The sequence below is a fragment of the Stegostoma tigrinum genome, chromosome 26 (genome assembly GCF_030684315.1).
Source record: "Stegostoma tigrinum isolate sSteTig4 chromosome 26, sSteTig4.hap1, whole genome shotgun sequence".
Classification (NCBI taxonomy): Eukaryota; Metazoa; Chordata; class Chondrichthyes; order Orectolobiformes; family Stegostomatidae; genus Stegostoma; species Stegostoma tigrinum.
In genome coordinates, this window is record NC_081379.1 from 37,768,196 (window position 1) to 37,795,866 (window position 27,671).

General features: G+C 42.3%; 1 protein-coding gene across 9 annotated transcripts in view; it reads right to left on the reverse strand.

Moving 5' to 3' along the window:
* The window catches only part of susd2 (sushi domain containing 2), a 138,489-nt gene extending 111,550 nt beyond the window's left edge, over positions 1-26,939 (reverse strand). For 2 of the 9 annotated variants that reach the window (XM_059655100.1, XM_048556403.2), the window contains exon 1: positions 2,182-2,494. In XM_059655100.1, the coding sequence (XP_059511083.1) occupies positions 2,182-2,263 (82 nt within the window). In that variant the 5' untranslated portion in view covers positions 2,264-2,494. Of the gene's footprint in view, positions 1-2,181; positions 2,496-2,702; positions 2,778-21,690; positions 21,838-26,474 lie in introns of those variants that run through there. The other 7 variants (XM_059655101.1, XM_048556405.2, XM_048556401.2 and 4 more) reach the window with 6 other exon arrangements.
* Positions 26,940-27,671: the final 732 nt, after the last annotated feature.

A 27,671-nucleotide genomic window follows, 5' to 3' on the forward strand; every position in this document is an offset into this window, starting at 1 on the left:
ATACAGCCTGGCTAACATAAATGCACCAACTCCCTATTCCCACTTCTACCCCACACCTCCATAGCCGACTCTCCCAATTCTCCACTCCCATGCTCCACCACACGTTCATCGTTACTGATATTGCTCAAAATCCTCCAGAAAGCACACCCCCCCATCTAATGTACCCTCCACCTTCCAGCAACTCCCCAAGATATCACCTCCCTCTGCTCCCCCAGCCCAGAATAGAGGTGAGGGAGGAAGGCCAAGTCCAATTAACATGCCGTTAGCCTCAGGAGAAGCAACAGCTGCCATTGAGAATGTCTTGGGTGGGTAGGGTCTATGCTGCCAGAGTAGATCCAATGGGGTGTAGGCAGGGACAGTGCACATTCTGAAGGGTTTTAAAGGACCATACAGAACTGCTCGGGATTGTGAGGCTCTGGTCCAGCACAACCCTATCACTTATTTTCAAAGCCATCAAATCTGCTCAAACGAATTCAGAAGCTATAACATCTCTCTGACTGAGTATAAACCTCGAAAAGCATTTTCAAGTAATTTTTGAGGCAATCAGATGCAAATCATATTTCAGATATTTTAAACATCCTCAGCTCAACAATAGTTATGGGTCAAAAGCAGAAATTGCTGGAGTTTATAGATAGAATATAGAATCCTTACAGTGTGAAAACAGACCCTTTGGCCCTACAAGTCCACACTAACCCTCAGAGCATCTCACAATTGCCCACTTGATCCACATATGACCGATGCATATCTAAGCTGCATATCTTTGGGCTGTGGGAGGAAACTGGAGCGCCTGGGAAACACACAAACAGACATGGGGAAAATGTGCAGATAGTCACCCAAGGGTAGAATTGGACATGGGTCCCTGGCACTGTGAGGCAGCAGTGCTAACCACTGAGTCACCGTGCTACCCGCTGTCTGTGCTGGAGTCTGCAACATCTCAGAATGTCCGAGGGTAGGAAGTAGAGTTAACCTTTCCAGTCCCTTTTTCAGAACAGTTATGGAACTGTTTAAGAACACAAGTCTGTGGAGCACCTATACAATTGAAAAGGTACTGATTCTCTCGCCATTTGCTTGGCTGTTACTTGGGGCCTAGACCCCAAAACGTCAGCTTTTGTGCTCCTGAGATGCTGCTTGGCCTGCTGTGTTCATCCAGCCCCATACTTTGTTATCTTGGATTCTCCAGCATCTGCAGTTCCCATTATCTCTTGTCATCTTCCCAAGGTGGCTCCCAATTCAGGAACTGATATTCAGCTACCAGCTCAGAACTGGAGCGACTGGTGGCCAGTATCAGGGCAACATCCTTTCGCGGGGTTTGTCTTTTGCAGCTTTCCCACATGGTTTAATCCAGCTCAGAACACGGTCCTCAAACTTGCCCACACTGATCTTAACTGGAAGGAGTTGGGAAGATGATGGGCTTTCCACCCCAAGCCTTACCATCCACTCATACAAACACTCCCCATCCCACTTACAAGCTTATATCCATATTACATTCTCCCTTTAATGTGGCTGGTAGGGTGAGACATGGGACTGTGGCTGCTGCTATTAACCCCCAGCATAAATGAAGACATTCAGGGCAAAGAGCAGAGAAAAGTAGCAACTTTAAAATTTTAACAGTAAAGGATAAAAAGGGAAGGATTGGTTTGTAAAGTTCATATAACAAAAGTTACGATTATTCATTGAGTAAGAAAAACACAGTCACAGCACAGTGGGCCAAAGATTAGTTATGGGCAAAAACTCCTGACCAAAGTTTTGAAATATATGAAAGTGCTCTGCAAACTATATCAGCAAGATTTGGGATCTCACACTATTCTGGATTCATGACTGAAATGGAATAATCTTATTCTAAAGGCATTCAGGTTGAGGCGCTAATTGTGCATTAGTTTTAAGTCACAGTTAGATAATCACATTACCCCCTCTAGAGTTTACAGAAACACAGCCGACCCACTTCAGAATGCGTTGGACTCCTCAGAAACGAGCAGTGTGCACAGTAAATGATCTAACTCTTGTTTAATTGTGCATTTATTAATTGCATGATTTAAAATAATTCTCATTAAATACATTGTGCCAGATTACCATCACCTCAAAAACAACCCCTTAAAATATATATAAAAATCAGAAGTAAATTCTTGCAAGAAAGGACAACAGGAAAAGTTTCGCACTATTTCCAATGATTGTTTCAATTACCTGCTTGAAGTGCAGCGTAGGAAATAAGCCCGATGACCAGGAAGCAAAAAAGTTGAAGGTTCTGCTCTTTTCCTTTGACCATGGTGAAGTGTTGATTCACTAGCCCCTCACTGAACTGTGGTTTCACAACAACAGCACCCAGACTCTGTTAATATCTTCAGGAAGGTTTGTGAAGCTCACGAGAAAGAGAAAGAGAGAAAAAAAATCACACTCTTATTTGCCCAAGAAAGGAAATTGATCCATCTGCTGCTGGGGATGCCTGGAGTTTAAAAATAAACAAGTAAGTGAACAATGAAACTGAAGAATCATTTATTGAACCTAATTTTGTTTCAAAGGTCAGTGACTGCTGATGCTGTACAAATTGTATCACTGCCCCTGGGTGGACTGACCTTATTACAGCACAATGTGTCTGCATGTTCCCAGCTGTGGACAGCAAATGTTTGGACAAATATTCAAAAGGTTTGATCACAACTATAGAGCCTGATTTTAATGCAGTTGTCAAAATTAATTTGTGTACTGACCAGCAGCATATCTTTTAACTGTTCAAAACTCCTAATAATGAACTTAAATTCCAATTTTAAATACAGGCGAAGATCGTAAGTGGTAGAGGATATAATTATGGTTGAAAGAGAAAAATTGCTTTCATATATGTAGAACCATTCACGATCCCAGAGTGTCCCACTTTACTGCCAATAAAGTGCACTTAATATATATTCATGATGGTAATGTGAGAAACACCCACTAATCATAATCCTCACGGGTCTCATAGTGCAACTAAAGAATAATTACAGAGGTAAGAAAAACCTTTAATCAAGAAACATTTTGCTACATTTTCATCTTGCCATGTGACTATGAGGTCCCGTGACATTGTATCATCTCCTGGGATGATGCATGCTGTTTAATTAGCGCATACGGTAATCAGGTATAATCCCTTTACAAACCGTTATTAAGATAGAGATGGTTCAGAAAACATTTATCAGGATGTTCCCAGGAATGGAGGCCTTGAGGAGGCTAGATAGGCTGGGACTTTTTGTAGGAGTCTAAGGGGTGACCTTATAGAGATTTATAAAATCATGACAGGTATAAATAAGATGAATGGCAGGTGTATTTTCTCTAGGGTGGAGGATTTCAGAACTAGGCATATTTTTAGGGTATCTAGGGTATATTTTTAAGGTGAGATGAGAAAGAGTTTTAAAAGACATGAGGGACAATTTTTTTACACAGACAGTGGTTTACATGCGGAATGAACTGCCAGGGGAAGTAGTGGATGCAGTGACAACATTTAAAAGACTTTCGGGAAAGTACATGAAAAGGAAGCATTTGGAGCGATATTGGTCAGCAGCAGGCAGGTGGCAGCAGTTTAGTTTGGGGTTACGGTTGGCATGGGCTGGTTGGGCTGAAGGGTCCGTTTCAGTCTTAGGAGACTATAGATTAGAGAGAGAAATGACCGGTGACAGTTTAATCTGAGGCTTGCCGTGCTTCAGGTGAATGGAGAGAATTAGAAGAAGATTCCTTCATGATAACCTCAGCTGGAGCAAGAATCTTACTCACACTATTAGGCGACACTCTGCTTCATAAAGCAGCCATCCAGTTATCTGAGTCAATCAAGCTCCTTATTTAAAATTTATTCATGGGATGAGGGCATTGCTGGTAGGCCAGCATTTATTGTGCACCCCTAGCTGCCCAGTGGACAGTTCAGAGTCTAGTGTATTGCTGTGGGTCTGGCCACATCAGGTAAGGACACAGATTTCTGCTTCTGAAGGACATCCGTGAACCATTTGGGTTTTTGCAACAATCAACGGTGAATTCATGGTCATCATTAGACTCCTAATTCCAGCACTAACTCCATTAACAAATTTGCTGACAACACTGCTATTGTGGGTCAGATCTCAAAAAACTACGAGACAGGGTACAGGAAGGAGATAGAGAGCTCAATGGCATGGCGTAAAGAAATAAAATCTCTCCCTCAATGTCAGCAAAATGAAGGAGCTGGTCATTGATGCCAATCTATATTAGTAGCGCTGAGGTGGAAGTGGTCAAGAGTTTCAGGGTCCTAGGAATATATATCACCAACAATCTGTCCTGGCCTATCCATTTCAGCACTACAGTCAGGAAAGCACACCAATGCCTGTATTTCCTCAGAATGCTAAGGAAATTCGGCATGTCCATGATGACTCTTTGCAATTATTATAGATGAACCGTAGAAAGCATTCTGCCTGAATGCAACACAGATTGTCATGGCAACTGCTCTGCCCAAGACTGCAAGAAATTACATAGAGCTCTGTATGAAGCCCAGTCCTATACAAAAACCAGTCTTCCATCCATTGACTCCATCTAAATTTCCCACTACCTCGGGAAAGCAGCCATCATAACCAAAAACCCTTCCTACCCTGGTTATACTCTCTTCCGCCCTCTTTTATCAGGCAGAAGATACAAAAGCTTAAAAACACAAACAAACAAGTTCAAGAACTGCTTCTTCCCTGCTGTTATCAGAGTTATGACTGGCCCTCTCATTCATTAGAGTTGATCTTCCGCTGCACCTTCTCTGTAGTTGTAACATTATATCCTGCATTTTGTTCAATTACCCTGGCATCGTTACGTAAGGTGTGATTTGTCTGGATAGCATGTAAAACAATAGTTTTCACTGCATCTTGGTACATGTTACAACAATGGAGCAAATTAAATGAAAAATCAGAATGGTATTAAGTTCAAGTTCCACCATTGCAGAATTTGAACTTCACTGCTCATAACGTTATGAGGGTCTCTGGATTAACAGTCCAGTGATAATACAGTAGGCCATTCCTAGCCAGACAAGCAACACTCTCTTTATCTGCTGCAAATGATATTGACGTAAATGACCAGATCCTCTGTTTTAACAATGTTGCTTTGAGAGATCATTTCTAAACGATGTATATGAAGGAGTCAAGAAGGAGCAGGTGAATAATGCTAAACATAAGTTTTAAACAATTGTAAACCATGATTTTCAGACTGGAAAGCGGGATCAGAAGGGAACCTCAGGAAGCCCACAAAGTCAACCGAAACCTGATCATCTGAGACTTCCATACGCTGCCCTTCACACAGATAATGTTTTACAGGAGTTCTGTACTCCATAATTGTTGTGTAATTTTCCATTAGCTACTAAATTATTTCTGTTGCAGTGTATCATAAAACGAGCAATGATTTCCCTATTGACCTTGAGATAACTGACAGTACTGCCCCAGATATTCCGATGGGCAGAGAATAGTTGAAGACAGGAAAAATGCAGAAGACCATGCAGAGACAACTGACTCTGTGGGAACTTCCCAGGAAAACTAAGCTTCCAATGTGGAATCCTACAGCATCTGGAAACCTCTGAAACAGCCCCTTCAACTTGTCAAATTCAGGGGCTTTCTATTCGTTTAATCTTCGTTGTTACCCAGGGAAAGTAAAAGGATTAAAAACCAATTCCAGCTCGTTGCTAACTATTAAACTGTACCCATGACTCATCACAAATACTCTCCCTGTCCAATCTATAACCTCAAATACCACTGATGTTTCTACGCCCCTCATCCCCACCCCAACAGCAAGCCCCTTGCTTGCCAGATGAGGTAAACATACTCCGCTGGATCCAATAATACCTCTCCTGACATGACCCTGCACTCACCCACAATTTTACACGCAGGTCCCTGGCAGAGATCACTTGCCCCTTTTCGCCTTCCCCCTCCCTCTGACCCAACACAGACCCAATCTACACTCCCTATCGCCATGACTTGCCCAAAACAACACGCCCTTCCTCCCAGGCCCAACACTACGAACTAATCCAAACTACCTACTTAACCCAGATCTGACCCAACACCACTCAGCTGACCTGACCTAACAACCTCCCTATACAGTTGTCATCACTTGCGCGCACCCCCCATCACCCCTACCAAACTGAGTCCAATGGACGGCATTCTTGAACTGGCCCAAATCAACACCTTCAGCCTGTGACTCCCTTATCTGATCTGACGCCCCCTATGATGACTCTGATTTGACAATTCCCCCTTGAAATGACAACATAGCAACCCACTCCTCACATCACCCCAATTTCCAATCCCATCAGGGTCAGAAATAGGGCCCTGGTGGGAATCCTAGAGTTTGTATCATTTTGAGGTTACAACAGAGGGTCACTGGGGTTGTATCAATAGTTGCAAATGATTTCCAGGATTGTGACAAGGTTTGGGGCCACCAATCAGATATTTGAAAGCCATTTTTGTTTATTTTAAGAAGCAAATTAGGAGAAATTCCACGAAGTCTTGTGGAAAATTAGATTAGATAAACAGTGTACTATGATTAAAAGATTCAATAAACCCTCCCTAATAAATAGAATAATTTAGTGTCAAGTGAAGCCACTGATCACCTCGAAGTTAGGCAATAAAACATCAGTTGTCGTTGCAACTACAACTTGTATTTACATAGCATTTCAAACATAATGGAAAATTCCTGGCCACTTTTGACAATTTCATGCAGCAAAGTATGAGACTGAGCCAAAAAAAGACATCTGAAGTCAAACGACCAAAAGCTGATCCACAACTAACAAATCACATCCAAGCCCTGCGGTTCTGCCACATCCAGTCACGGATTTGTCAGAAGAAGATCATGCTGATCAAATCTGTGGAATTTTTCGAGGAATTGACCAAGTGTGTAGATGAGTGTAGGGCAGTTGATGTAATTCATATGGATTGCAGCAAGGCCTTTGACAAGGTGTCACATAGAAAACTGACAAAGAAGATAAAAACTCAAGGGATCTAGGGTAATTTGGCAAATTTTCTTCATGACAGGAGACAGAGATGGTGGGAAACTATGTGACTGGAGAACAGTGTGCTGTGTTATAGCGCAGGGAGCAGTGCTGAGTCCCTTATTGTTTGTGACATTCAGAAACGATGGAGTCGGGAATGTGGAGGGGGTGAATGCTAAATGAGGTTGTGGATGACACAAAGTTAGGCCGGGGGTGACGGCGAGAAGGAAGGTGTTAAGTTGAAGGAGGTTATAAACAGACAGGTTAGATGGGTAGGTCAGTGGCAGATGGAGTTTAACCATGATAAGTATGGGGTGATGCACTTTGGAAGAGGGAACAAGATAAGGAAGCATTCAATGAAGGGCAGCACGTGGAATGGAGGATCTTGGGATACTTGTCCATAAATCACTGAGGGTTGGAGGACAGGTTATGGTTTACAGGAAGCTTGCCTTTATCAGTCAGGAAGGAGGTCATGTTGGAGCTGTACATAACTTTGGTCATCCACAACAGGAGCACTAGGTTTGGTTATCTCATTTGGCTGCATGGCTGGGTTGTCATATCAAAAGTAGGGGTTCAATTCCTGCACTTACTGAGGTTACCATGAAGGGCTCTCCCTCTCAGCTTGCCCCCATGCCTGGGATGGGTTGACCCACTGCATGTCTCACTCTCTAATGATAGAGAAGTCCTAGGGTCTGGTAAGACGATGATGACTTTAGCTTTTATTGTGAGCAGTTCTGCAGTTCTGGTCACCACACGATAGGAATGATATGATTGCAGTGGGGGGAGAGCAAAAGAGATTCACCAGGATGTTTCCTGAAATGAAGCATTTCAGCCATACAGAGAGGCTAGATAAGTTCGATCAGACCTGATAGAGATCAATAAGATTGAGTGTCATAATATTCAAGGTTATGGGCCAAGTGTGGGAAAGTCAGACTAGAGCAGTTCATAATGTATTTTTGGTAGTACATTCTCAATGGGCTGAAGGGCCTCCTCTGTACTGCCTGATTCTCTGACAATTAAACAACTCACTAGAAGAGGAGGCTCCACAAATATTCCCATCTTCAATCTGCAAAAGTAAGGCTGAACCTTTCACAACAACCTACAACCAGAAATGCCATGTGGATATTCACTGATGATTACACTAAGTTCAGCACAACTCTGTCATGAGTCTGTATCTAAATACAATGAGACTTGAACAATATCCAGGTTTGGGCTAAAAAGTAGCAATATTCATGCCACACAAATGCCAAGCAATGACCATCTCCAATAACTGAGATTCTAAACCATCATCCAATGGCATTGAATGGCATTGTCATCACTCAATTCCCCAGCGTCAACGTTTGGAGTTACTAATGATCACAAACTGAACTGAACTGGGCTAGCCAAATAATTAAAGTGGCTACAAGAGCAAGTTGGAGGCTAGGAATACTGCAGCAAGCAACTCACCTCCTCACTCGCCGAATTCAGTCCACCATCTACAAGGCACAAGTTGCAAGGCACAAGTCAGGAGTGTGATGGAACACTCCCCACTTGCCTGGATGAGTGCAGCCCCAACAACAGTGAAGAAGCTTGACACCATCCAGGACAAAACAGCCTGCTTAACTGGCACCACATCCACAAGTATTCACTCCCTCCACCACTGACGCTCCGTAGCAGCAGTGTGTACTATCTACAAGATGCAATGCAGAAATTCACCAAAAATCCTCAGACAACACCTTCCAAACCCACGACCACTCTCACCTAGAAGGACAAGGGCAGCTGATACAAGGGAACACCATCACATTCAACTTTCTCTAAAAGTCACTCACCATCCTGACTGGGAAATATATCACCTCTCATTCAATGTGCCTGGGTCAAAGTCCTGGAACTCACTCCGTAACTGCATTTTGCATCTGCCAACACAAAATGATCTGAAACTGTTCAAGGAGACAGCTCACCACTATTTCCTTGAGGGCACCCAGTGATGGACAATAAATGCTGGGCCAGTCAGTGATGCCCTCATTGCATGAATGAATGCAGCTGTCCCAGAATTACCAGCGTCTGCCTCCTACATATGAATGTGATCCCATACAGGGGTGAAATTTTAAGGATCTGGCATACAAACATTTCCTTTCCCTAATGAATGGCAATTTTATACTGTCCTACATTGTGTTCTGACTTGCATACAAACTGACTTGCAAATGAGTTAAAAAATGGGACTCATTCACAACCCCGGGAATGCCTGTAATAAGAAAATTGCACATTTCTGCTGTGGATCGCTCAGTTATCCTTCAGTACCCACACACCACAGCTGCTATTCACCATTTGCCTTGCCACTGTTATTGTGCTTTGTTTAACTAATTATTTAAACAGGTTACTGAACGATTATCTGTGGATATATCAAATTGTTTTAACTAGTTAAGCTGTAAACATAACACAGTATTTGTATCTCCCCATAATGAACTGCCCCCATTTAGAGACAGAGAGCAAAAACACTGATTTCCTTCATTTACCGGATGCACAAGCTCATATTTTGTTTTGAGCTGCACTCAGTGACAAGTTGCTAAACCAATAATAAGACAGTGTGGAGCTGGAGGATCACAGCAGCAGGTCAGACAGCAGCAGAGGAGCAGGAAAATTGACATTTTGGGTCAGGACCTCTCTTCAGAAATGGGGTCTCGAACCGAAACATCAATTTCCTGCTCCTCTGATGCTGCCTGACCTGCTGTGTTCCTCCAGCTCCACACAGTGTTATCTCTGACTCCAGCATCTGCAGTTCTTACTATCTCTCTTGCCAACTCAATAGTTGCCTACTTTGTGTACTTCAAAATTCCATCTGTTTTTATATTTTCTGGAATTCTGCAGGGATGAATCAACAGTGCTCGCCAGAGAGAACTCAATTTAGCCACCTAATTAAATCCTGATGAGTCAGACTTGGATAACTCCAGGAGCAGTGAATTTGTCAGACATTGTCCCCAGAAGAGGAAATCATGATAAGCAGAAATTCCAGGCTGTTCACTCCTCACTGGTCAAACTCATACACGTTTGTCATATGACCATCCCAACCATTTGGAAGGAAGTTGGACCATTGTGGTACAATTTTTTTTTAATTTTGAGAAATTCTGCTATCAAGTTTGTCACCGATTCTCCCCATCTAGGAAGATGATGAGGAAGGTTGAATATCCAGACATTGAAGCTCAGCTAATGCGGTGGAAGGCCACTGAAGCAGAGAATATATTCATTACTGGCCCAATTCTGGAAAGGGAAACTGTCTGGCAAAGAGCTGGAATACAGGACTTCACCTGGAGTGATGGATGGCTGGGCAGATTCAAGAAGAGCCACCGAATTTTATTCTATGTGGTAACTCGAGATGGTGCGGCTCCAATAACAAATAATTGGTTACGATACATCATTACCAATGTCCTCAGTTAGCACTAAGAGATATGCTACTGTTTCAACATCTTTTATCACCAAATTGTTCATTAATGTTTAACGGTGTAAAGGTGAAATATGAAGAACTATGTCACTATTACAGTCCGCACCAAAAAACTGCTGCATTTTGTGATAGCAAAGTTCGAAAAGTCATTTACTTCAGAAAGGTCAACAGCTGCCAAACAAAACCACCAAATGATCCTCGGAGTTTCTGAGGGATGCATCAGGAACGTGGACAAAATGCATCAGCAGAACAAAGTGAAGATTACCCTCATTAGACCGACCGCTCCGCACACCCTGACATGTCTGGCTTCAAGAGCATCAATCTGATGTTCATTCCTCTCAACAGCATGACCAAACCCCAGTCACCAGTTCAGGGAGCAGGGAATGATTCAGAACCTAAACATCAACTACCGATGTCAGCGGATCTCTCAGGTTACTTGAGGCCATTGATAAGAAGCGGGAGTGCATGCAGCTATTCTAGAGGCCATGTTCGAAATGAGGGAGAGGTGGACAATGACTATGGAAACTTCTGTGAACGTGTGGGGGGCTTCTAATGGACCAAAACTGTGCAAGACCCTGAGAACAAGGAGGAGCAGGGTGGGGCCAGCTGACAGGGCTCTTTTCACTTGCCACTGGGAGAGCAGTATAGAAATTACAGCAAAAATAGGCACGGAAACTTACACGGGGGTACATGAAGCCAAATGCTGAAGTATAAAGCTGACAGTTGAGAAAGTCGTGGATATTATACATTCTTCAGCTGCAAAGGTTGATGATCCTGAAGACTCTGATGAATACCTACCCAGTTACTCACCTGTCTCCATCGTTGGGGCAACAAAGATCATTTGGGTTTTTGTACGGCGGCAGAAAAACATGGAAGAAGTGGTTTGATTTGATTTACTGTACTACACCAGTCCAAAGGCCAACCTAAGCAGGAAAAGATTGCTGAGTTTTCTCACAGCTAACTCCTAACATTTTTCAATGCCTTTTCCTGAATAATGTCAAGGGCTGCTCTCTCATTGGCAGGGGCGGTTGGCTTGGATGGCTAGTTTGAAATCCAGAATGAAGCCAACAGCATGGGTTCAATTCCTATTATTGGCTGAGGTTACCATGAAGGACTCACCCTCTCAACCTCTCCCTCGCCTGGTGACCTTTAGGTTAACCCACCACCAGTTACTTGTACATTCTGGTAGGACTATGGTAACTTTATAAGGTCAGATCACTGGAAGATTTGAGCTAATTGAAGATATTTTTCACATGTTTATTGTATCACTGTATTTCCATTTTTATATACAGTGCATTTGTAGGCAAATCACATTACATGGAGACTTTGTTGGTTATCGTAATCTTTCTTCAAGAATTTGTGGCCAGCTTCCCTGCAATTTGACTTATTATGATGCTCCCGTAAGTGTAGCTGCTTTCCCAGAATAAGGCTAAGATAAACTTTTTAACAGTAAGTTGGAGTTAAATGCTAAATGCAAACTGGACAGCATTGTAGAAAGAGATTTTCTTTTTCATTTATTCATGAAATGAGGGTGTCACTGGCTAGGCCAGCATTTATTACCTATCAACATTTAAAACATTCTCACTCAATAAACACTGAAGCCATTGTCATAGGAACATTGAAAGGTGCATAGTCGTTCAGCCCTCCAAGCTTGTTCTGCTATTAACTAAAATCAAGCTTGAAACACATTCCAATTCTATGCCTACCCATTTGTTCAATATCCCTCAATGTACTTGGTTAAATAACATGTATCAATTTTAAATTTAAAATGATTAACTGAACTGGCATCTATTGATTTCGTGGATGAGAGTTAGAAGCTTCTACAATACTCCTGTATAAAGAAGTGTCTCAGAACTTCTCTTCTAAATGGCCTGATTCTCATATTAAACTATCACCCCGATCCTCAATTTGCTCAGTTTTGTGAAAGAAATTTCACTCCATCTACCTTTCAATTTTCTTCAGATTCCTGATTCCTTCCAGGAAGTCACTCCTTAACTTCTTCTTTTTCCATAAATACAACTACAGTTCATGTAATTTATCTTGATAATTTAACCTTTGAGGCCCTGGTAACATTCTAGTGAATGTTTACTTAATTCCTGCCAAAAGCCGAATGTACTCCTTTGAAGGCATATGCCTGGAAATGTATGCCATGTACCAAATACCTGTTGGTGCCAACTTCACGTCACAATAATCTTCCAACTTCTCTTCCTCCACTATGAGGTAGTTAGTTAACTTCTTTAGTTAAATAAGTTACAATCATCAAGGAAAGGGGACAGAGAAAATTATTAGGATGAAATGCTGACAAGTCTCTCAGCACCAATGGATTCCATTGAGGGTCTTAAAGAAGTGGCTGATGAAACGATAGATGCATTGTTTTCAATTTGTCCAAAATTACATTGATCCTAAAAGCGTCCCATCAGTTTGGAAATTAGCAAATATAATTCCTCTGCTCAAAAAAGGGGCAAACCAACAAGCAGGAAACTACAGACCTGAAAGCGTAACATCTGTTATAAGGAAAATGCTGAAATCAATTATGAACAAGTTTAGAGAGCAGAATGCATTCAGGCAGGGTCAACATGTTTCTGTGAAAGAAAATCAGGTTTGACTAATTTATTGCTCACCTTTATGTAAATAATGAATAATTGGTTAATGTGGTAACTGTTAATGTAGTGTACTAAGATTTCAAAAGACATTTTGCAAGGCACCACATCAAAGTCACTGCACAAAACAAACCCCTAGATGGGCTGTTGCATTTGCTGATGAAACAAGTTGGTAGGAAATTAAGTAATGGGGGAATATCCGGAACCTGCAAAGTGTTGATGGGCTAGATAAAAAATTGGCAGATGGAATATAAAGTGACAAAATGTGAACTTGTCCATTTTGACAAGAATAGAAATGCATCCTATTGTTTAAAGAGAGTGAGACTACAGAGAAAGTGGTGGATGCTGGTACAGCTTCAACATTTAAATAAGAACATGGATTAGAAATACTTGGAGGGATATTGTTCAAGTGCAGGCAGGTGGGATGAGTTTAGTTTGGGAACTTGGTTGACATGGGTTGGTTGAGCTGAAGGGTCTGTTTCTGTGCTGTATGACTCTATGGCTCTGACGTACAATGGGATGTGGGTGCCCCGAACATATGCCACATAAAATCAGTACACAGTGATTAGGAAGTCAAATGGAATGTTTTCAATTATCACAAGGGGAATGGAATATAAATTTTGGATGTTTTGATACAGTATATATATAGTGAGACAGTATCTAGAATACAGTATTTAGCTTTTGTTTCTTCATTTAAGAAAGGTTGAATAGTGGAACCTGTATCCATTAGGGTTTAAAAGAATGAGAGGGGATCTTATTGAGACATATAAGAGCCTGAAGGGACTTGACAGAGTGGGTGCAGAAAGGGTGTTTTCCCATATGGACAAGGAACTGGAGGTTATTGTTTAAAAATATGGAAATCTTATTTAAGATGAAGATGAGAAGATTTTTGCTCACTCTGAGCATTGTGAGCCAGAGAGCAGTGGGGGCAGAGAGCATTTTAAAAGCAGAGTATCTCTGCAGAGACATTCTTGGTTCACAAAGTAGTCTCAGTGTGCCTGGGATTGTCAGGGAAGCAGCGTTGAGGTCACAATCAGATCAGCCGTGATCTCATCAATGGTATGGCAGGACCAACGGACTGAATAGCTCATTTCTGCTCTTAATCCATATGTGCGTATGATTGGCATGTGGGAGTCCACAGAAGAACATGCCTAAAGCTACAACTTGGATGATTGAACAAACAAGAGCCTTGCAACTGCTGTACCGCTGCTGTAACCAGGGATTTGTATATCTGCGAAAAACCTGTGGTGACATTTACATTACAGTCCTGAAATTATGAAGGTTGACAGGATGGTTAAGAGGTGTTTAGCATGCTTGGCATTTTTATTCTCTTTTTTCTACCTAACCACTACACCTCTTCATCCAACAGCTCACCAAGATATCAGCTCTATTAGGGAGTATCAGACATATAGAGGTGAGAACTCATTATCTCTCTGCTTTGTCTTGCACAGGGCCAAATGGGAGCAGTCCAGTGCGACAGAAGCATCATTGGAGTCCTCACAAACTAGAGCCACACACCAAGCATGTTATTCGAGCACAGCATCTATCTGGACAGACACACATTTACCTCAGTGCATCTTCAATCACATTTAGAAAGGGCAGGACTGGGTAAAAAGCAGGTCATGAATGAGCAGCAGAAATGGCAGGAGCAGAGTGTGCTACAATCCACTTCTGACGATGGATTATAGTCCCAACCAGGCTTAACTGGGCGCAGATGCACAGCCTTGGAAAGCAGGCTTCAGCCAGCAGAGTGAGATGTGTGTCCAAATGGTCAAGTTCCCTCAGGCAGGTTAGAGTCCAAGGTTGAGAATGGAGACATTCATTTAGCTCAAGCGTCCTGCCATTATTCCAGGGTTTTTGATCACAAGAGCTTCTCCATTGAAAGAATGGACAACCTCATGGAAAGCCATATTTAGTTGCACTTGATTGGATGCAGGAATAGGATGCCAATGGAATGCATTCTCTGGCAATGGCCAGTCAGTGTACAGATTATATGAAGGCTCATAGATTGGATATGAGTTGTGGCCTCGCTGTTGGTTCTCTCAAGCAACCCAGAGTCCAAGCAGCTGAAGCACACACTGATGACGATGAGGATATTATCCATCATAGACCCCCACTGTGATCACTGGCCTCCTCAGCCCCTCCAAATAAGGGACCATCAATACAGCAGGGCCCTGTATGAAAGCTGCCCCTACCTTGACATCACTGCGGCAGCCCCTATGAGCATCCCCACAATGAGGCAACCATCATCAAGGGAAATCCCTTATGTCCCAGAAACACCATCAACAGGGTTGCAGCGTTGGCAGGAAGAGCAATAGGGCCGTGGGCTGATAGGAGGAAGTTGACAGGATAGCAAGCACACATAAGCTTAAAGTTCTTGTTATAGAACATAGAACATAGAACAGTACAGCACAGAACAGGCCCTTCAGCCCACGATGTTGTGCTGACCATTGATCCTCATGTATGCACCCTCAAATTTCTGTGACCATATGCATAGCTGCAAACCAGTTAAACTTCAAGGAGATGGAAGTCTTACTGTTGATCCATCTCAATTATAGTTTGCCCTGTACCTTAAAGGGTGCAATTAATGATGCTCTGTAAGTGCAGAAATCTAGCAATAGAGGTAAATCCCAATGGCCCTTGTGTGTGAGACCCCATCAGTTTAAACTTATACATCCTCCCAGATTTCAGAAATATCACATTCGTGACTGGTCCACAGGAAATCTTTGGAAAGACCAGACGGAAAGAAATTCAAAGTCCAGTAACTTGAGGAACAGGCATGGAAGAGCATGGCAAGAAGTAATGCAAAGTCTGAGGGCAGAATCTCAACTCTGATCTGCCTAGATAGTTACAGTCTCCCGTGGCATCACATCTCTGCTACACCTGAGTAGTTTCTTCAATCGGCAAATTGCCCTCATCTGCCTCCTCTGCTTTCCTTAGCACCAGCGTCCTGCATCTGCTCCTGAGGGTATTGATTTTCACATCTCTATCTCCTATTTCTATCTCCTCGTTTATTAGTTGCCTGTCCATCTATTGCCTTGCTTCCGGTGCACTGCACCAGAAATAGTTATTGTACCCTCATTTTATGACCTGACTATCCTTGAAGGGTCAAGACCCCCCAGGTACACATGGACCATATACTCCATTAAGTTTGCTCACGGGTTGGTCGCTTTGGATCAAAGCCCCTTCTCAGCCATCCACCACTTTATGAGCCCACTTTGTTGAATGATGCAGATTTGACTGGCTCCTCATTGCATTGTTGCCTTCTTTTGCTGTTCCAGATCCAACATGGATCCCTGCCTTTGCTCTTAAATTGTAACTGGGTCCTTATTAAACTGTCCCATGAGCTGGCAAGCAACGGGTTTGGTTATTGCTCTGACCCCCAGTCACAAACCTGACAGACCACCACAGCTAACCCAATGATAGGTGTCAGCAAAGTAGGCACTTGCTTATCTCAGTCGCCTTTCTTATTTTGCCACCGAGATCCTGCTCCACTGGATACTTCTCTCTAACTTGAGAACATATTATCCCTATTCTGTTTTTTTTTACCGCGGAATCAATCACAGCTATTGAAAGATATGACCAATGCACTTGCAGTAGGTCAGGAGATCATGAACCAAAAGTACATGGAACCATAGACTCCTCGAGCACAGAGGGAGGCCATTTGGCCTTGTATGCTTGTGCCAGCTCTTTGAAAACCCATCCAATTAGTCTTGCTCCTGTGATCTTATGCAACTAACTCGCTTCAAGAACATAAATAATCTCAGTGATAATGGGAACTGCAGATGCTGGAGAATCTGAGATAACAAAGTGTGGAGCTGGATGAACACAGCAGGCCAAGCAGCATCTCAGGAGCACAAAAGCTGACGTTTCGGGCCTAGATGAAGGGTCTAGGCCCAAAACGTCAGCTTTTGCGCTCCTGAGATGCTGCTTGGCCTGCTGTGTTCCTCCAGCTCCACACTTTGTTAACATAAATAATCTCCTTTTGTTTGCTGCTCCTGGATCTGTTTCTGCCACCTTTTCAGGTGGTACATTCCAGATCTCACCGCGTTAAATAAAAAAAACAGCAAAACAAATTCTCATTTTCCTTCTGGAATTTTTTCTGCCAATGAACATGTACTGTCTATGTGCTCTGGCTACTGACCATCCTCTTGTGGACTCCACACCCAATTTATCTCTTCATTCTGTATTAAAACGAGTAAGTCACATGAACCCCTACCTTTTGCTGAGTCCTCTTTCTGGAAAGATGGCTGAAAACTTAATCAGCTCACTGCAGGTACAAACCTAAAAGCAGCTCCACACTTCGTGGCAGCGAGCGACTTACAAAGGCTAATGGAATCTGCTTTTGACAAAGAACCCAGTGATGAAGTTCCGTGCCCTTGAGAAGGACAGATCCACTTACCATCTCTGGCACTGCACACCACGGCTCTGAATTCATGACTGTGAATGAAAGTTAGATCTATTTGCCTGACATCCTCCAATCCCATAAACTCAATCTGCTAATTCTCAGAAAGCACCAACTAATTGTGAATGGTCACTGCCTCCATTGAAACAGTGGGCCAATGAATAAACAAAACAAACATTTCTCCATCGGTATCACTCGCTGTAATTTTCACCAATGCAAAGGATCTCAAAACCAAGACCAAGTATTAAAACACAACTGAGTATTGAATACAAGAGTTAGCAGGATATGTTACAGTTGTATAAGACTTGGGTTCGGCCACATTTAGAGTACTGTGTACAGTTCTGGTCGCCACATTACCAAAAGGATGTGGACGCTTTGGAGAGGGTGCAGAGGAGGTTCACCAGGATGTTGCCTGGTATGGAGGGTGCTAGCTGTGAGGAAAGGTTGAGTAGATTAGGATTATTTTCATTAGAAAGACGGAGATTGAGGGGGGGGGACCTGAGTGAGGCCTTCAAAATCATGAGGAGTATAGACAAGGTGGATAGCAAGAAGCTTTTTCCCAGAGTTGGGGACTCAATTACTAGGGGTCATGAGTTCAAAGTGAGAGGAGGTAAGTTTATGGGAGATATGCGTGGAAAGTTCTTTACACAGAGGGTGGTAGGTGCCTGGAACGCATTGCCAGCAGAGGAGGTAGATGCAGACACAATAGTGTCTCTTAAGATGTATCTGGACAGGTACATGGATGGGCAGGGAGCAAAGGGATACAGACCCTTAGAAAATAAATGACAGGTTTAGACAGAGGATCTCGCTCGGCACAGGCTTGGAGGGCCGAAGGGCCTGGTCCTGTGCTGTAATTTTCTTTGTTCTTTGTTCTTTAAGATATAAAAATGTAAAAATTGAAAGAGTTTAATAAAGTTCAAACTCAAGAAGCTTAAACAGATTATTGGAAAACTTGCTTTCAGATAACTTGAAGGTCCCAGTGCCAAGACCCATCAATTTACCAAACAGCATCAGAGGTTTTGACTGCTCCCTATCATCACTGACCCGAACTTGAAGGGCAGCGGGGATAATCCAGGAAATAACAGGCCAGTGAGCCATAAGACAGTGGTTGGGAAATTATTGGAGAAGATTCTTAGGGACAGGATTTACTCACATTTGGAGAAGTATGGACTTAAGGGCAATAGGCAGCAAGGCTTTGGTGGGGAATGTTGTGTCTCACAAATTTGATTGAATGTTTTGAGGAAGTGACAAAGATAATTGATGAGTGCAGGGCAGTGAATGTTGTCTACATGGACTTTAGCAAGGCCTTTGACAAGATCCTTCATGGCAGGCTGATACAAAAGGTGATGTCACATGGGATCTGCAGTGAGCTGGTAAGATGGATGCAGAACAGATTTGGTCATAGAAGACAGAGAGTAGCACTGGAAGAGTGTTTTACTGCCTGGAGATCTGTGACAAGTTGTGTTCTGCAGAACTCCTATTGTCCAACTAATGGGGATATTTAAAAGATTTGGAGGAAAATGTAGGTGACCTGATTAGTAAGTGTGTGGACAACATAAAGATTGGGGAAGCTACGGATAGTGAGGAGGATTGCCAGAGGATACAGCAGGATATAGATTGGCTGGAGACTTGGGCAGAGTTGGAGTTTAATCTGAACAAATATGAGGTGACACATTTTGAAAGATCTTATGCAGGAGGTAAATATGCATTAAATGGCTGAACACTTAGTAGCATCAACATACAGAGGGATCTAGGCATACAGGTCTATAGTTCCCTGAAAGTGGTAACACAAGTGGATAAAGTGGTCAAGAAGGTATATAACATGCATGCCTTCATTGGTTGGGGCATAGACTATAAAAATTGGCAAGTCTTTTGCAGCTCTATAGAACTTTATTTAGGCCACGTCTGGAATATTGTGTACAGTTCTGGTGGCCTGATAGGAGGTTTACAAAATTATGAGAGGCAGAGACAGAAGGGTTAGATGGAGTCTTTTTCCCGAGATAGAAATGTCAAATGCTCGGGGACATAGGTTTACCCTAAAAAGGGGAAAGTTTAAAGGAGATGTGAGATGCAAGTTTTTTGTATACAGAGGGTGGAAAGTGTCTGAAACGTGCTGCCAGAGGAGATGGTGAAAGCAGAAACAGGACCAACATTTAAAAGGCATCTTGACAAATATATGAATAGGCAGGGAATAAAGGGATATGGATGCCATAGAGCCAAAAAAAAGTTTCTGGTTTAGAAAGGCATCATGTGTTGGTGAGTCTTGGTGGGCCTGTTCCCATGCTGTACTGTTCTTTGTACCTTTGAAAGAAATGAACTTTAAAGATCACAAACTCTGGGCATCTAAATGCTCCATCTTATTACTTACATATAGAAACGTAAGCTCAAATTTTAGCAAAACAGAATCATACAACACAGAAGAATGCCATTTAACTCATTGTGTTGGGCCTGACTTCATTCATTGAGCTTAAATACACAATCACATACACACACTACACTTCTGTCAACTCAGATTAGCGTAGCACGTTTGCAACATCACATTTGGTACACTCGGTCTCACTCCCTTGTGCTTTCCCCATGAAGCTGCAAATGTTTCCAGTATTTATTCAATTCCTTTTTGAAAATTATTACGCAATCTGTTTCCAAGAAACTTTCATGCCACAGGGTGTGTCTTTCGTTAACCCACACAATCAAGCCAGTTAGAAGGGATAGCCCTCGCAGCAGAAATGTGGGGAAGAAATGCAAAATAAGTTTATATTTAAACTAGAGAGGGGATAAATATTTACCATCATTCTGTTAGACCCAAAACAAACAACAAGGATATTTTGTAACTGTTCTATCAAATCAAATAATGACAGAGGGATGCAATTGGGATTTTCAAGGATTTTGTGTAATCTACCCTGCAGCCAGCCTCTCATCAAAACATTCCACCTTTCATATATTTGAATCTTCATCTACTGTCAGTGACATGATCACACTTTCTCCAGGTAGATTAGAACATACAGTTGCCTCTTGATTTAAATTCAAGTGTGACCAATAAGGTAGGGTTTGTACATGAATGTTCAGCAAAACAATGTAAATAGATCTGTGGAGACTAACTATTGGGAATCAGAGGTGTTGGGATGTATCAGTTGACAAAAGAGATTGGAGCATTACCAACACTTTGTATGAAACTAAGGCAAGGCTCTTAATTGCTGCTTACTTTGAAGAAGCTGGAGGTTAATATATTAGTGTCCCAGCTTGGGTATGCGATGTTGCGAACATGCTTAAGTTAATATAATGAAACCTGAGTTTACAGAAGTGTAGTGCGTGTATGTGTCTATGTACTTAAGCTCAATGAGCAAAGTCAGGCTACTTGCAAGCCCAACACAGAAGGAAGGGCAGACTCAAAAGTGCTACTGATGGGGATTATTTTGTAACACCAAATACACTGTCGTTTCCAAATTCTAAGAAGGAAGGTCACAGATTATGTGACACACAGTAATACATCCATGCATCAAAATTTTGACCATTGACTAAGATTTACATTCTGATGTTTGGGCAATAATTTACCCACATTTGTTCAAAAGTAAATAACTGCTTCCATTTCCACCCCCTTTAGCATTTCACAGAAACTAAGTTTATCAGAAGGTCTTGTTTGTAGTAGATGTTATATGGTTGTAACTTGCTCCACATCAGATGACAGAAAAATCCTATGCTAATTACTCCATTTTTTGATCCAGCTTTGGAAATACACAACATAAGAGGATAAAATGTCAGCAGCAGATAATCAAAGCAGATTGAATAACCTGATCAGGGTTATCAGATTTAAATAAGTCCGTTATAGAAAGTATGTACAATTCACAATGTATGAATGGGTCAGCGTGGGATCACTCAGACAGGGAGCTTTGTGCACAAGTGAAACAGAGGATCAGCATTGATGAAGGAGAGACTAAGCAATGTACTGTCAAGATATTCAGTGTACTTACACGTTCATTCATAGAAAACTGCTTTAAGAACCTGTGTCTGATATCAAACCTCTCTTTTTACTCATAGCCTTCTGGCACTCTGTACTGTAATTGATTCCTGTTCTAATTCAAGAGTCCGAAGTCATGAGGCCACAAATCGCATTCCTGTTCCACTTTGGCCATGTACTGAAATTTCTTACTGCGCCAACAGGCTTCAGCAATATGTTTACTGTTTCAATATTTGTAGCTTTAAAATATAACTCAAAAACCCAAAAAAAACAATTCAGAAGTGCACGCAGATACAACATAATTCAAATTGTCACAGTCAATGGCAGATTTACACACTGACACAAATTGTCACTGCTGGGAGTCACACATGTACTTACTGCAGAACAGAGGAGTTTATAATACCAGCGTCTGGGCAGCAAACTGCCTGAGTAATTCGCCACACAGCACAGGCTCTTTATAGAGGGATGTACTTGAAAGTCAAAAGTTAATGTTACTCGCTGTTCACATTTCTCACACCAGCACCATTTTGAACTCCAAACGAGGCTTGAAATTCCAGCTCTGAATAATATCTTTGGACAGTAAGAATTACATCGAGGAAAATAGAAGGGGCAGTCAGTTATTGGACACTAGGAGTGATTCTTATGTTAGGCAGCTTTCGACAAAATTTAAAGGAATGATTTTTATAGGGGCTCTCCTGTCACGGGCATAGACAGGAGATTCTGTGGCAGTAAGTGCACATTCAGGATGGCATGTTGCTTTCCTAGTGCTACCATTAAAGACATCACTAAACATTTCAAGCATATTGTTAGAGGAGAGATTGAGAAACCAGAAATTATTGTACACATTAATAAGAATGACATTTTCAGGGTAAAGATTAAAGCTATATGGAATGAATATCAGAGTTTCGGTATAAGATTAAAACACAAAACCATAAAAGTAGTAATCTTTAGTTCGCGCCTAATGCCAAACTCTTATAAGGGAAGGAATAAGAGGTTAAAGAAAATAAATCAATGGCCAAAGAGCTGGTGTATTGTTCCAGGATTTAGGTTTTTGGACAATTGGAATGTCTTTTGGGATAGAAAAGAGCTGTTCAAAATGGATGGGTTTAAACCGAGCTGGAAAGAGACCAATATCTTTGAGGAGAGATTTGCTAGCTTGAGAGGATTCAAAAGAGACTTACAGGGTGTTGTTAGTTATGGAAGGTTTAAATTATGAAGAAAAGCTAGACAGACTGGGACTTCTTTCACTGGATCATAGAAGGTTTAAAAGTTGACATTATGAAGGTTTATGAAACACGAGGGATTTAGACAAGGTTCATGGCAGGTGTCTTTTCCCTTGGGTCAGGGAGTTCAAGACCAAGAAGTATGCTTTTAAGGTGAGAGGAGAAAGACTTAAAAAAGACATGGGAGCAGTTTCTTTTTTACATAGAGGGCGGTTTACATGTGGAATGAATTTCCTGAGGATATGGGCACAGTCACAACGTTTAAAAGACACTTGGATAGGTACCTGAATAGGAAAGGTTTGGAGGGATGTGGGCCAGCAGCAGGCAGGTGGGACTAAGTTTAGTTTGGGATGGCGTGCGGCCTGGGCTGGTTGGACCGAAGGATCTGTTTCTGCGCTGTATGACTCTGAGCCTAAGATCAGATGAAATTCTGTCAGTGTTTACCTCAACATTTCCCAATCGACTGAAGATTCAATCCAGGAAGAAGGAGGAGCTGGAGTACCACGTGGCAAAATATCATCATCCCAATGGCTCATGATACAATTTATTCTCCCATGTTTGAAGAGAGTGAGCCTATTTCTTTAGAGGCTCCTACAAAGGCAGTTACAGCCACAGAACATAGCACTATCAGCCCAGTTTCAGCATTTGAATAGAAAGTCCTGCAGTGCCTGACTCCTCAGTCACAGAAGCAGATATTCTTCCATTCCAGGGTGAGTTGGGTTCTTCACCTCGCAATCCTTTGATGCCACCTTAAATGACAATTGGCACTAATGAATAAACACCGTATGCAGCTACAGGAGATGTTGTGGGAATATAAATGCTCCCAAATGTACAAGATGGCCACTGTGATTTTCAGAGAGAGAACCAGAGACATTAAAAGCCAAAAGAACTGCGGATGCCATGAATCAGGAATAAAAACAAAAGTTGTCAGGTCTGGCAGCATCTGTGAAGGAAGAAACAGAGTTAACGTTTCAGGTCCGATGTCTCTTCCTCAGAAACGTTAACTCTGATTTTTTTCTTCACAGATGCTGCCAGACCTGTTGAGCTTTTCCAGCAACTTTGGTTTTTGTGCCCGACAGATTAAGCCCATTCAGCTTTTGCAGCTCATAGCGGGTCACAGGAAGACAACAAACTCCACCTCCCCCCCCCCCCCCCCCACCCCCGTGTAGGAAAATCTCTCGGCAGCAATGCAGCAAGAGGCTGGTGTTCTACTCATACATTAGAGCACAGGAACAACTTTATCCTTCCCTAACATAACAAGGGGTAGAGCTGGATGAACACAGCAGGCCAGGCAGCATCAGAGGAGCAGGAAAGCTGACTTTTTGGGTCTGGACCCATCTTCTGAAGAATACGTTGATACATGTTGCAACCAAAATTCCTTTAACTGGAAGTTTTGCCTCAAAATCCCAGACCCTGATGTGTGATGGTTGACGGTGTCCAGTGTCAAGTCATTCTCAGGTATCAGCACAGTAATAGTTGCTTCTCAGTCAAAATAAAATTAGATTCAAAATTCTTGACTCTTAAGGGAAATGGATGAAAGATCCATGTTTAGTTTGTCAATTTGTTATTTTCAATGCATTCAGAAGATGTGGGCAACACTGACTGGGCAACATTTACTCCCATCTCTAGTTGCCCTTGAGAAAGTCATGGTGAGCTGCCTTCTTGAAGCACTGCAGTCCACGCGTTGTAAGGAGACAAACCATGCCATTCAGGAGGGGTCGGGGGATGTTCCAGGATTTTGTTCCAGTGACACTGAAGGAAAAACAACATACTTCCATTCAGGATGGTCAGCGGCCAGGATGGGAATTTGATGCTGGTGCTGTTCTCGTGAATCTGCTGCTCTTGTCCTTCTAGATGGAAGTGGTCACGGGTTTAGAAGCTGCACTCTAAGGGCCCGTGCTGAATTTTTGCATAGTCACACTGAGCATTGGTGGTGGAGGGAGTGAATGCTTGTGGGTATAGTGCCGAAAAGTGGGTTGCTTTGGTCTGGATGGTGTCAAGCTTCTTGAGTGCAGTTGGAGTTACAGTTTTCCAGGCATTTGACAGTATTCCATCATACTCATATGCCTTGTAGATGGTGGACAGACTTTGGGGAGTCAGAAGATGAATGGCTTACTTTAGGATTCCTAGCCTCTGGCTTGCTCTTGTACCTACTACTTTTTTTTTGTGGCTAGTCCTGTTGAGTTTCCAGTCAATGACAGACCCTTTGTTGTTGATTGTGGAGAATTCAGGGATGGTGACAACATTGAATGTTCGGGGGCAATGGTTAGATTGTCTTTTGTTGGACATGGTCATTGACTGGCACCTGTGTACCACTGACGTTACTTGTCGCTTGTCAGCCCAAGCATGAAAATTGCTCTGACCTTGTTGCGTTTGAACAGGGGCTGCTTCAGTGTCTGAGGAGTCACAAATGGTGCTGAACATTGTACAATCATCAGCAAATATCCCCACTTCTGTGCTTATGATGATCATTGAAGCAGCTGGTAGTGTTTGGGCTCTACAGGATCCAGCTGAAGTGTGCCAATTTCCTGGATAATTCATTTTCTTCTTCAATTTATTGGATTCTCAATCTTTCTTCCTTCATTCGCTCATCACTGGCTCGGAAAGCGTTTCTCGACATCCCTAACTGCAAATGAATTAATCGCATTTCTGTAGCTCTGAACTCACATAAAAAGCAGCAAGATAAGGCTGACAGATATCCTGCTGTAGAAACAGATGGTTTTTCTGCAATCAGTTTTGGAATTGAAATGGCAGATTTCACCATCTGCCATGATGGATTGGAACCAATGTCTCCAGAGGCCTGGATTGTTAATTTTTTTTGCAAATTAATCTTTTTGATTTACCTTTATGAAGTAAATGACCTCTTGACTTACAGAATTACTGAAAATTACTGTTTCCATCAACATGAATGTATTCAGCACGCCCTGTTAGTAAATTTTGTTGCCCAATGTTGATAACTTACACCCCACTAACATTGCACAATTGTGTTTCCAGCCTTTTCTGCAACTTTGGTGAGATATTTAGTTGGAAGTGCGGATCCCTTTAGATCAAGCTTCAGCGTTCCAACAAAGTATGTTGTGGCTCTGTTATAGAGTCATACAGAATGCAAACGGACCTTGGGTCCACCTTGTCTACACTGACCAGGCATCCCAATCTGACCTAGTCCCATTTTGCCAGCATTTGACTGACATCACCTCAAACCCTTCCACGTCCTATCCCCACCCAGACACCTTTGAAATGTTGTAATTGTGCCCGCCTCCACCACTTCCTCTGGCAGCTTGTTCCACATGGCTGCCTTTGAACACTGTCGTGTTCTAATAGTAAATCTTCTCAAAACTGCAAAACATCAGAGAGTAGGAGCTAATTACTGCAGATGCTGGAACTTGAACTGGAAACAAAAAAAAATGTTGGCGTTCACAATGGGTCAGACAGCATCCACCGAGAGAAAGCAAGCTAATGCTTCAAGTCTTGATGACGCTTTATCATTGAGGACCTGAATAAGTTTATCCTTCAATCTGTGATAGCTCCATGAATTGGCCAATCTCTATAAAATCTTTAATAAAGGAGTGTACTGATTCCCCTAGCTTCTGGGATCACTGTCTAAAATGGGCAACTTTAATAATGCGGCTTCTCCTGGGGCTAAAGTAGGCACAAAATACTGACTTAGTCAGTATTTAGTAAGATTTAGGACTGATTAAATCTGTGGTGGTTTCATTAACACTCGTCTGACATGGACGTTTCCACAATGGGGACCATAGCATATAAGGAACTACTGTTGCGGATTCTAATAGAGTTCTGAAGCTGTGCTGTATCTGGGCATCTTCCATTGCATCCATTGATGTACCTACATTGGTCCTCTAAGGCTATTGAAGAGTTGTAGAAGTAAAGATTGCTCAGTTGGCACGGACATGCTGCCACATGAGAAGATACTGCACTTACCTCACTTTCCTCACTTCTGGTGAGTTTTCAAGTCGAGGTTAAATGGAAAACCTTTTTAGGATTTTTGCCCGTGGCTTTGCAATCTTGCGTCAAGGTTCTTCAGATTCTCCTGACGAAACTCTCAATTGGTGTCTCCACCACTGTCACTACATGCTACTCTGTTCTTCGGGTAACCTCAGGCCAGACCTTACGGAGTTTTATCAAACAATGTTTGCCTGACAAGGATCTTGCAGCAAGCATCTCTAGCTGAAGCTGCTCTAGTTCCAACCTTCTAACAGAGTCTCTCTGAGAATGTGGTTGAGGTCAACGTTACATTACAGCATAGCTCATTGGCTCATCTGCACACTTATTTAAACTCTATCTGCATTTGACCTACACCCCATACTGTCCTCCCTTGCATCTACATCCCTTCCTGGGTAACTGGCAGAGACAAGTTGTCTGATTCTTCCCCTAGCTGACCCATGGTCTTTAAGGCAGGTTGTAGCTGCATTCTGAGTGACACTGATTAGTGCAGGAATAAACCCATGACCTTCTTGTTCTCTCTAGCATGGAGGTGGATAATTATTCGTTAAGTGATTATTGACAGTGAAAGGGTGTGGTCAATTATTTATTGACATAAAGGCAAATGGAGAAAGTAAATAATTTATTCCTTTAGTGATTGACTTTGAACTGTGATGTAGGCAGCTGTTCCAATCCACTGATTTCTTGCACTTTTAACACAATGCTATAACACTTACGGATTTATATCTCATGCCAGTAACAGACACGGGACTAAATAGAGGCTGGGTACATAGTCTCTTATTGGAGCTGTAGTGATATTTGTAGTCGTAGAGTCGTGCAGCTCGGAAACAGACCCTTCAGTCCACTTGTCCGTACTGACGAGATATCCTAATCTGCCTAGACCCATTTGCCAACATTTGGCCCATATCCCTCTAAACCCATCTCTTCATGTATCCAAGATGCCTTTTAAATGTTGCAATTCTTCCCACCTCCATCACTTCCACTGGCAGCTCATTCCGTACATGCACTGCCTTCTGCATGAAAATGTTATACCTCAGGTCCCATATAAATCATTCACCTCTCACCTTAAAACTATGCCCTCTAGTTTTGGACTTCCCCACCTCAAGGAAAAAGACCTTGGCTATTCACCCTATCCATGCCCTTCATGATTTTATAAACCTCTTTAAGGTCACCCCT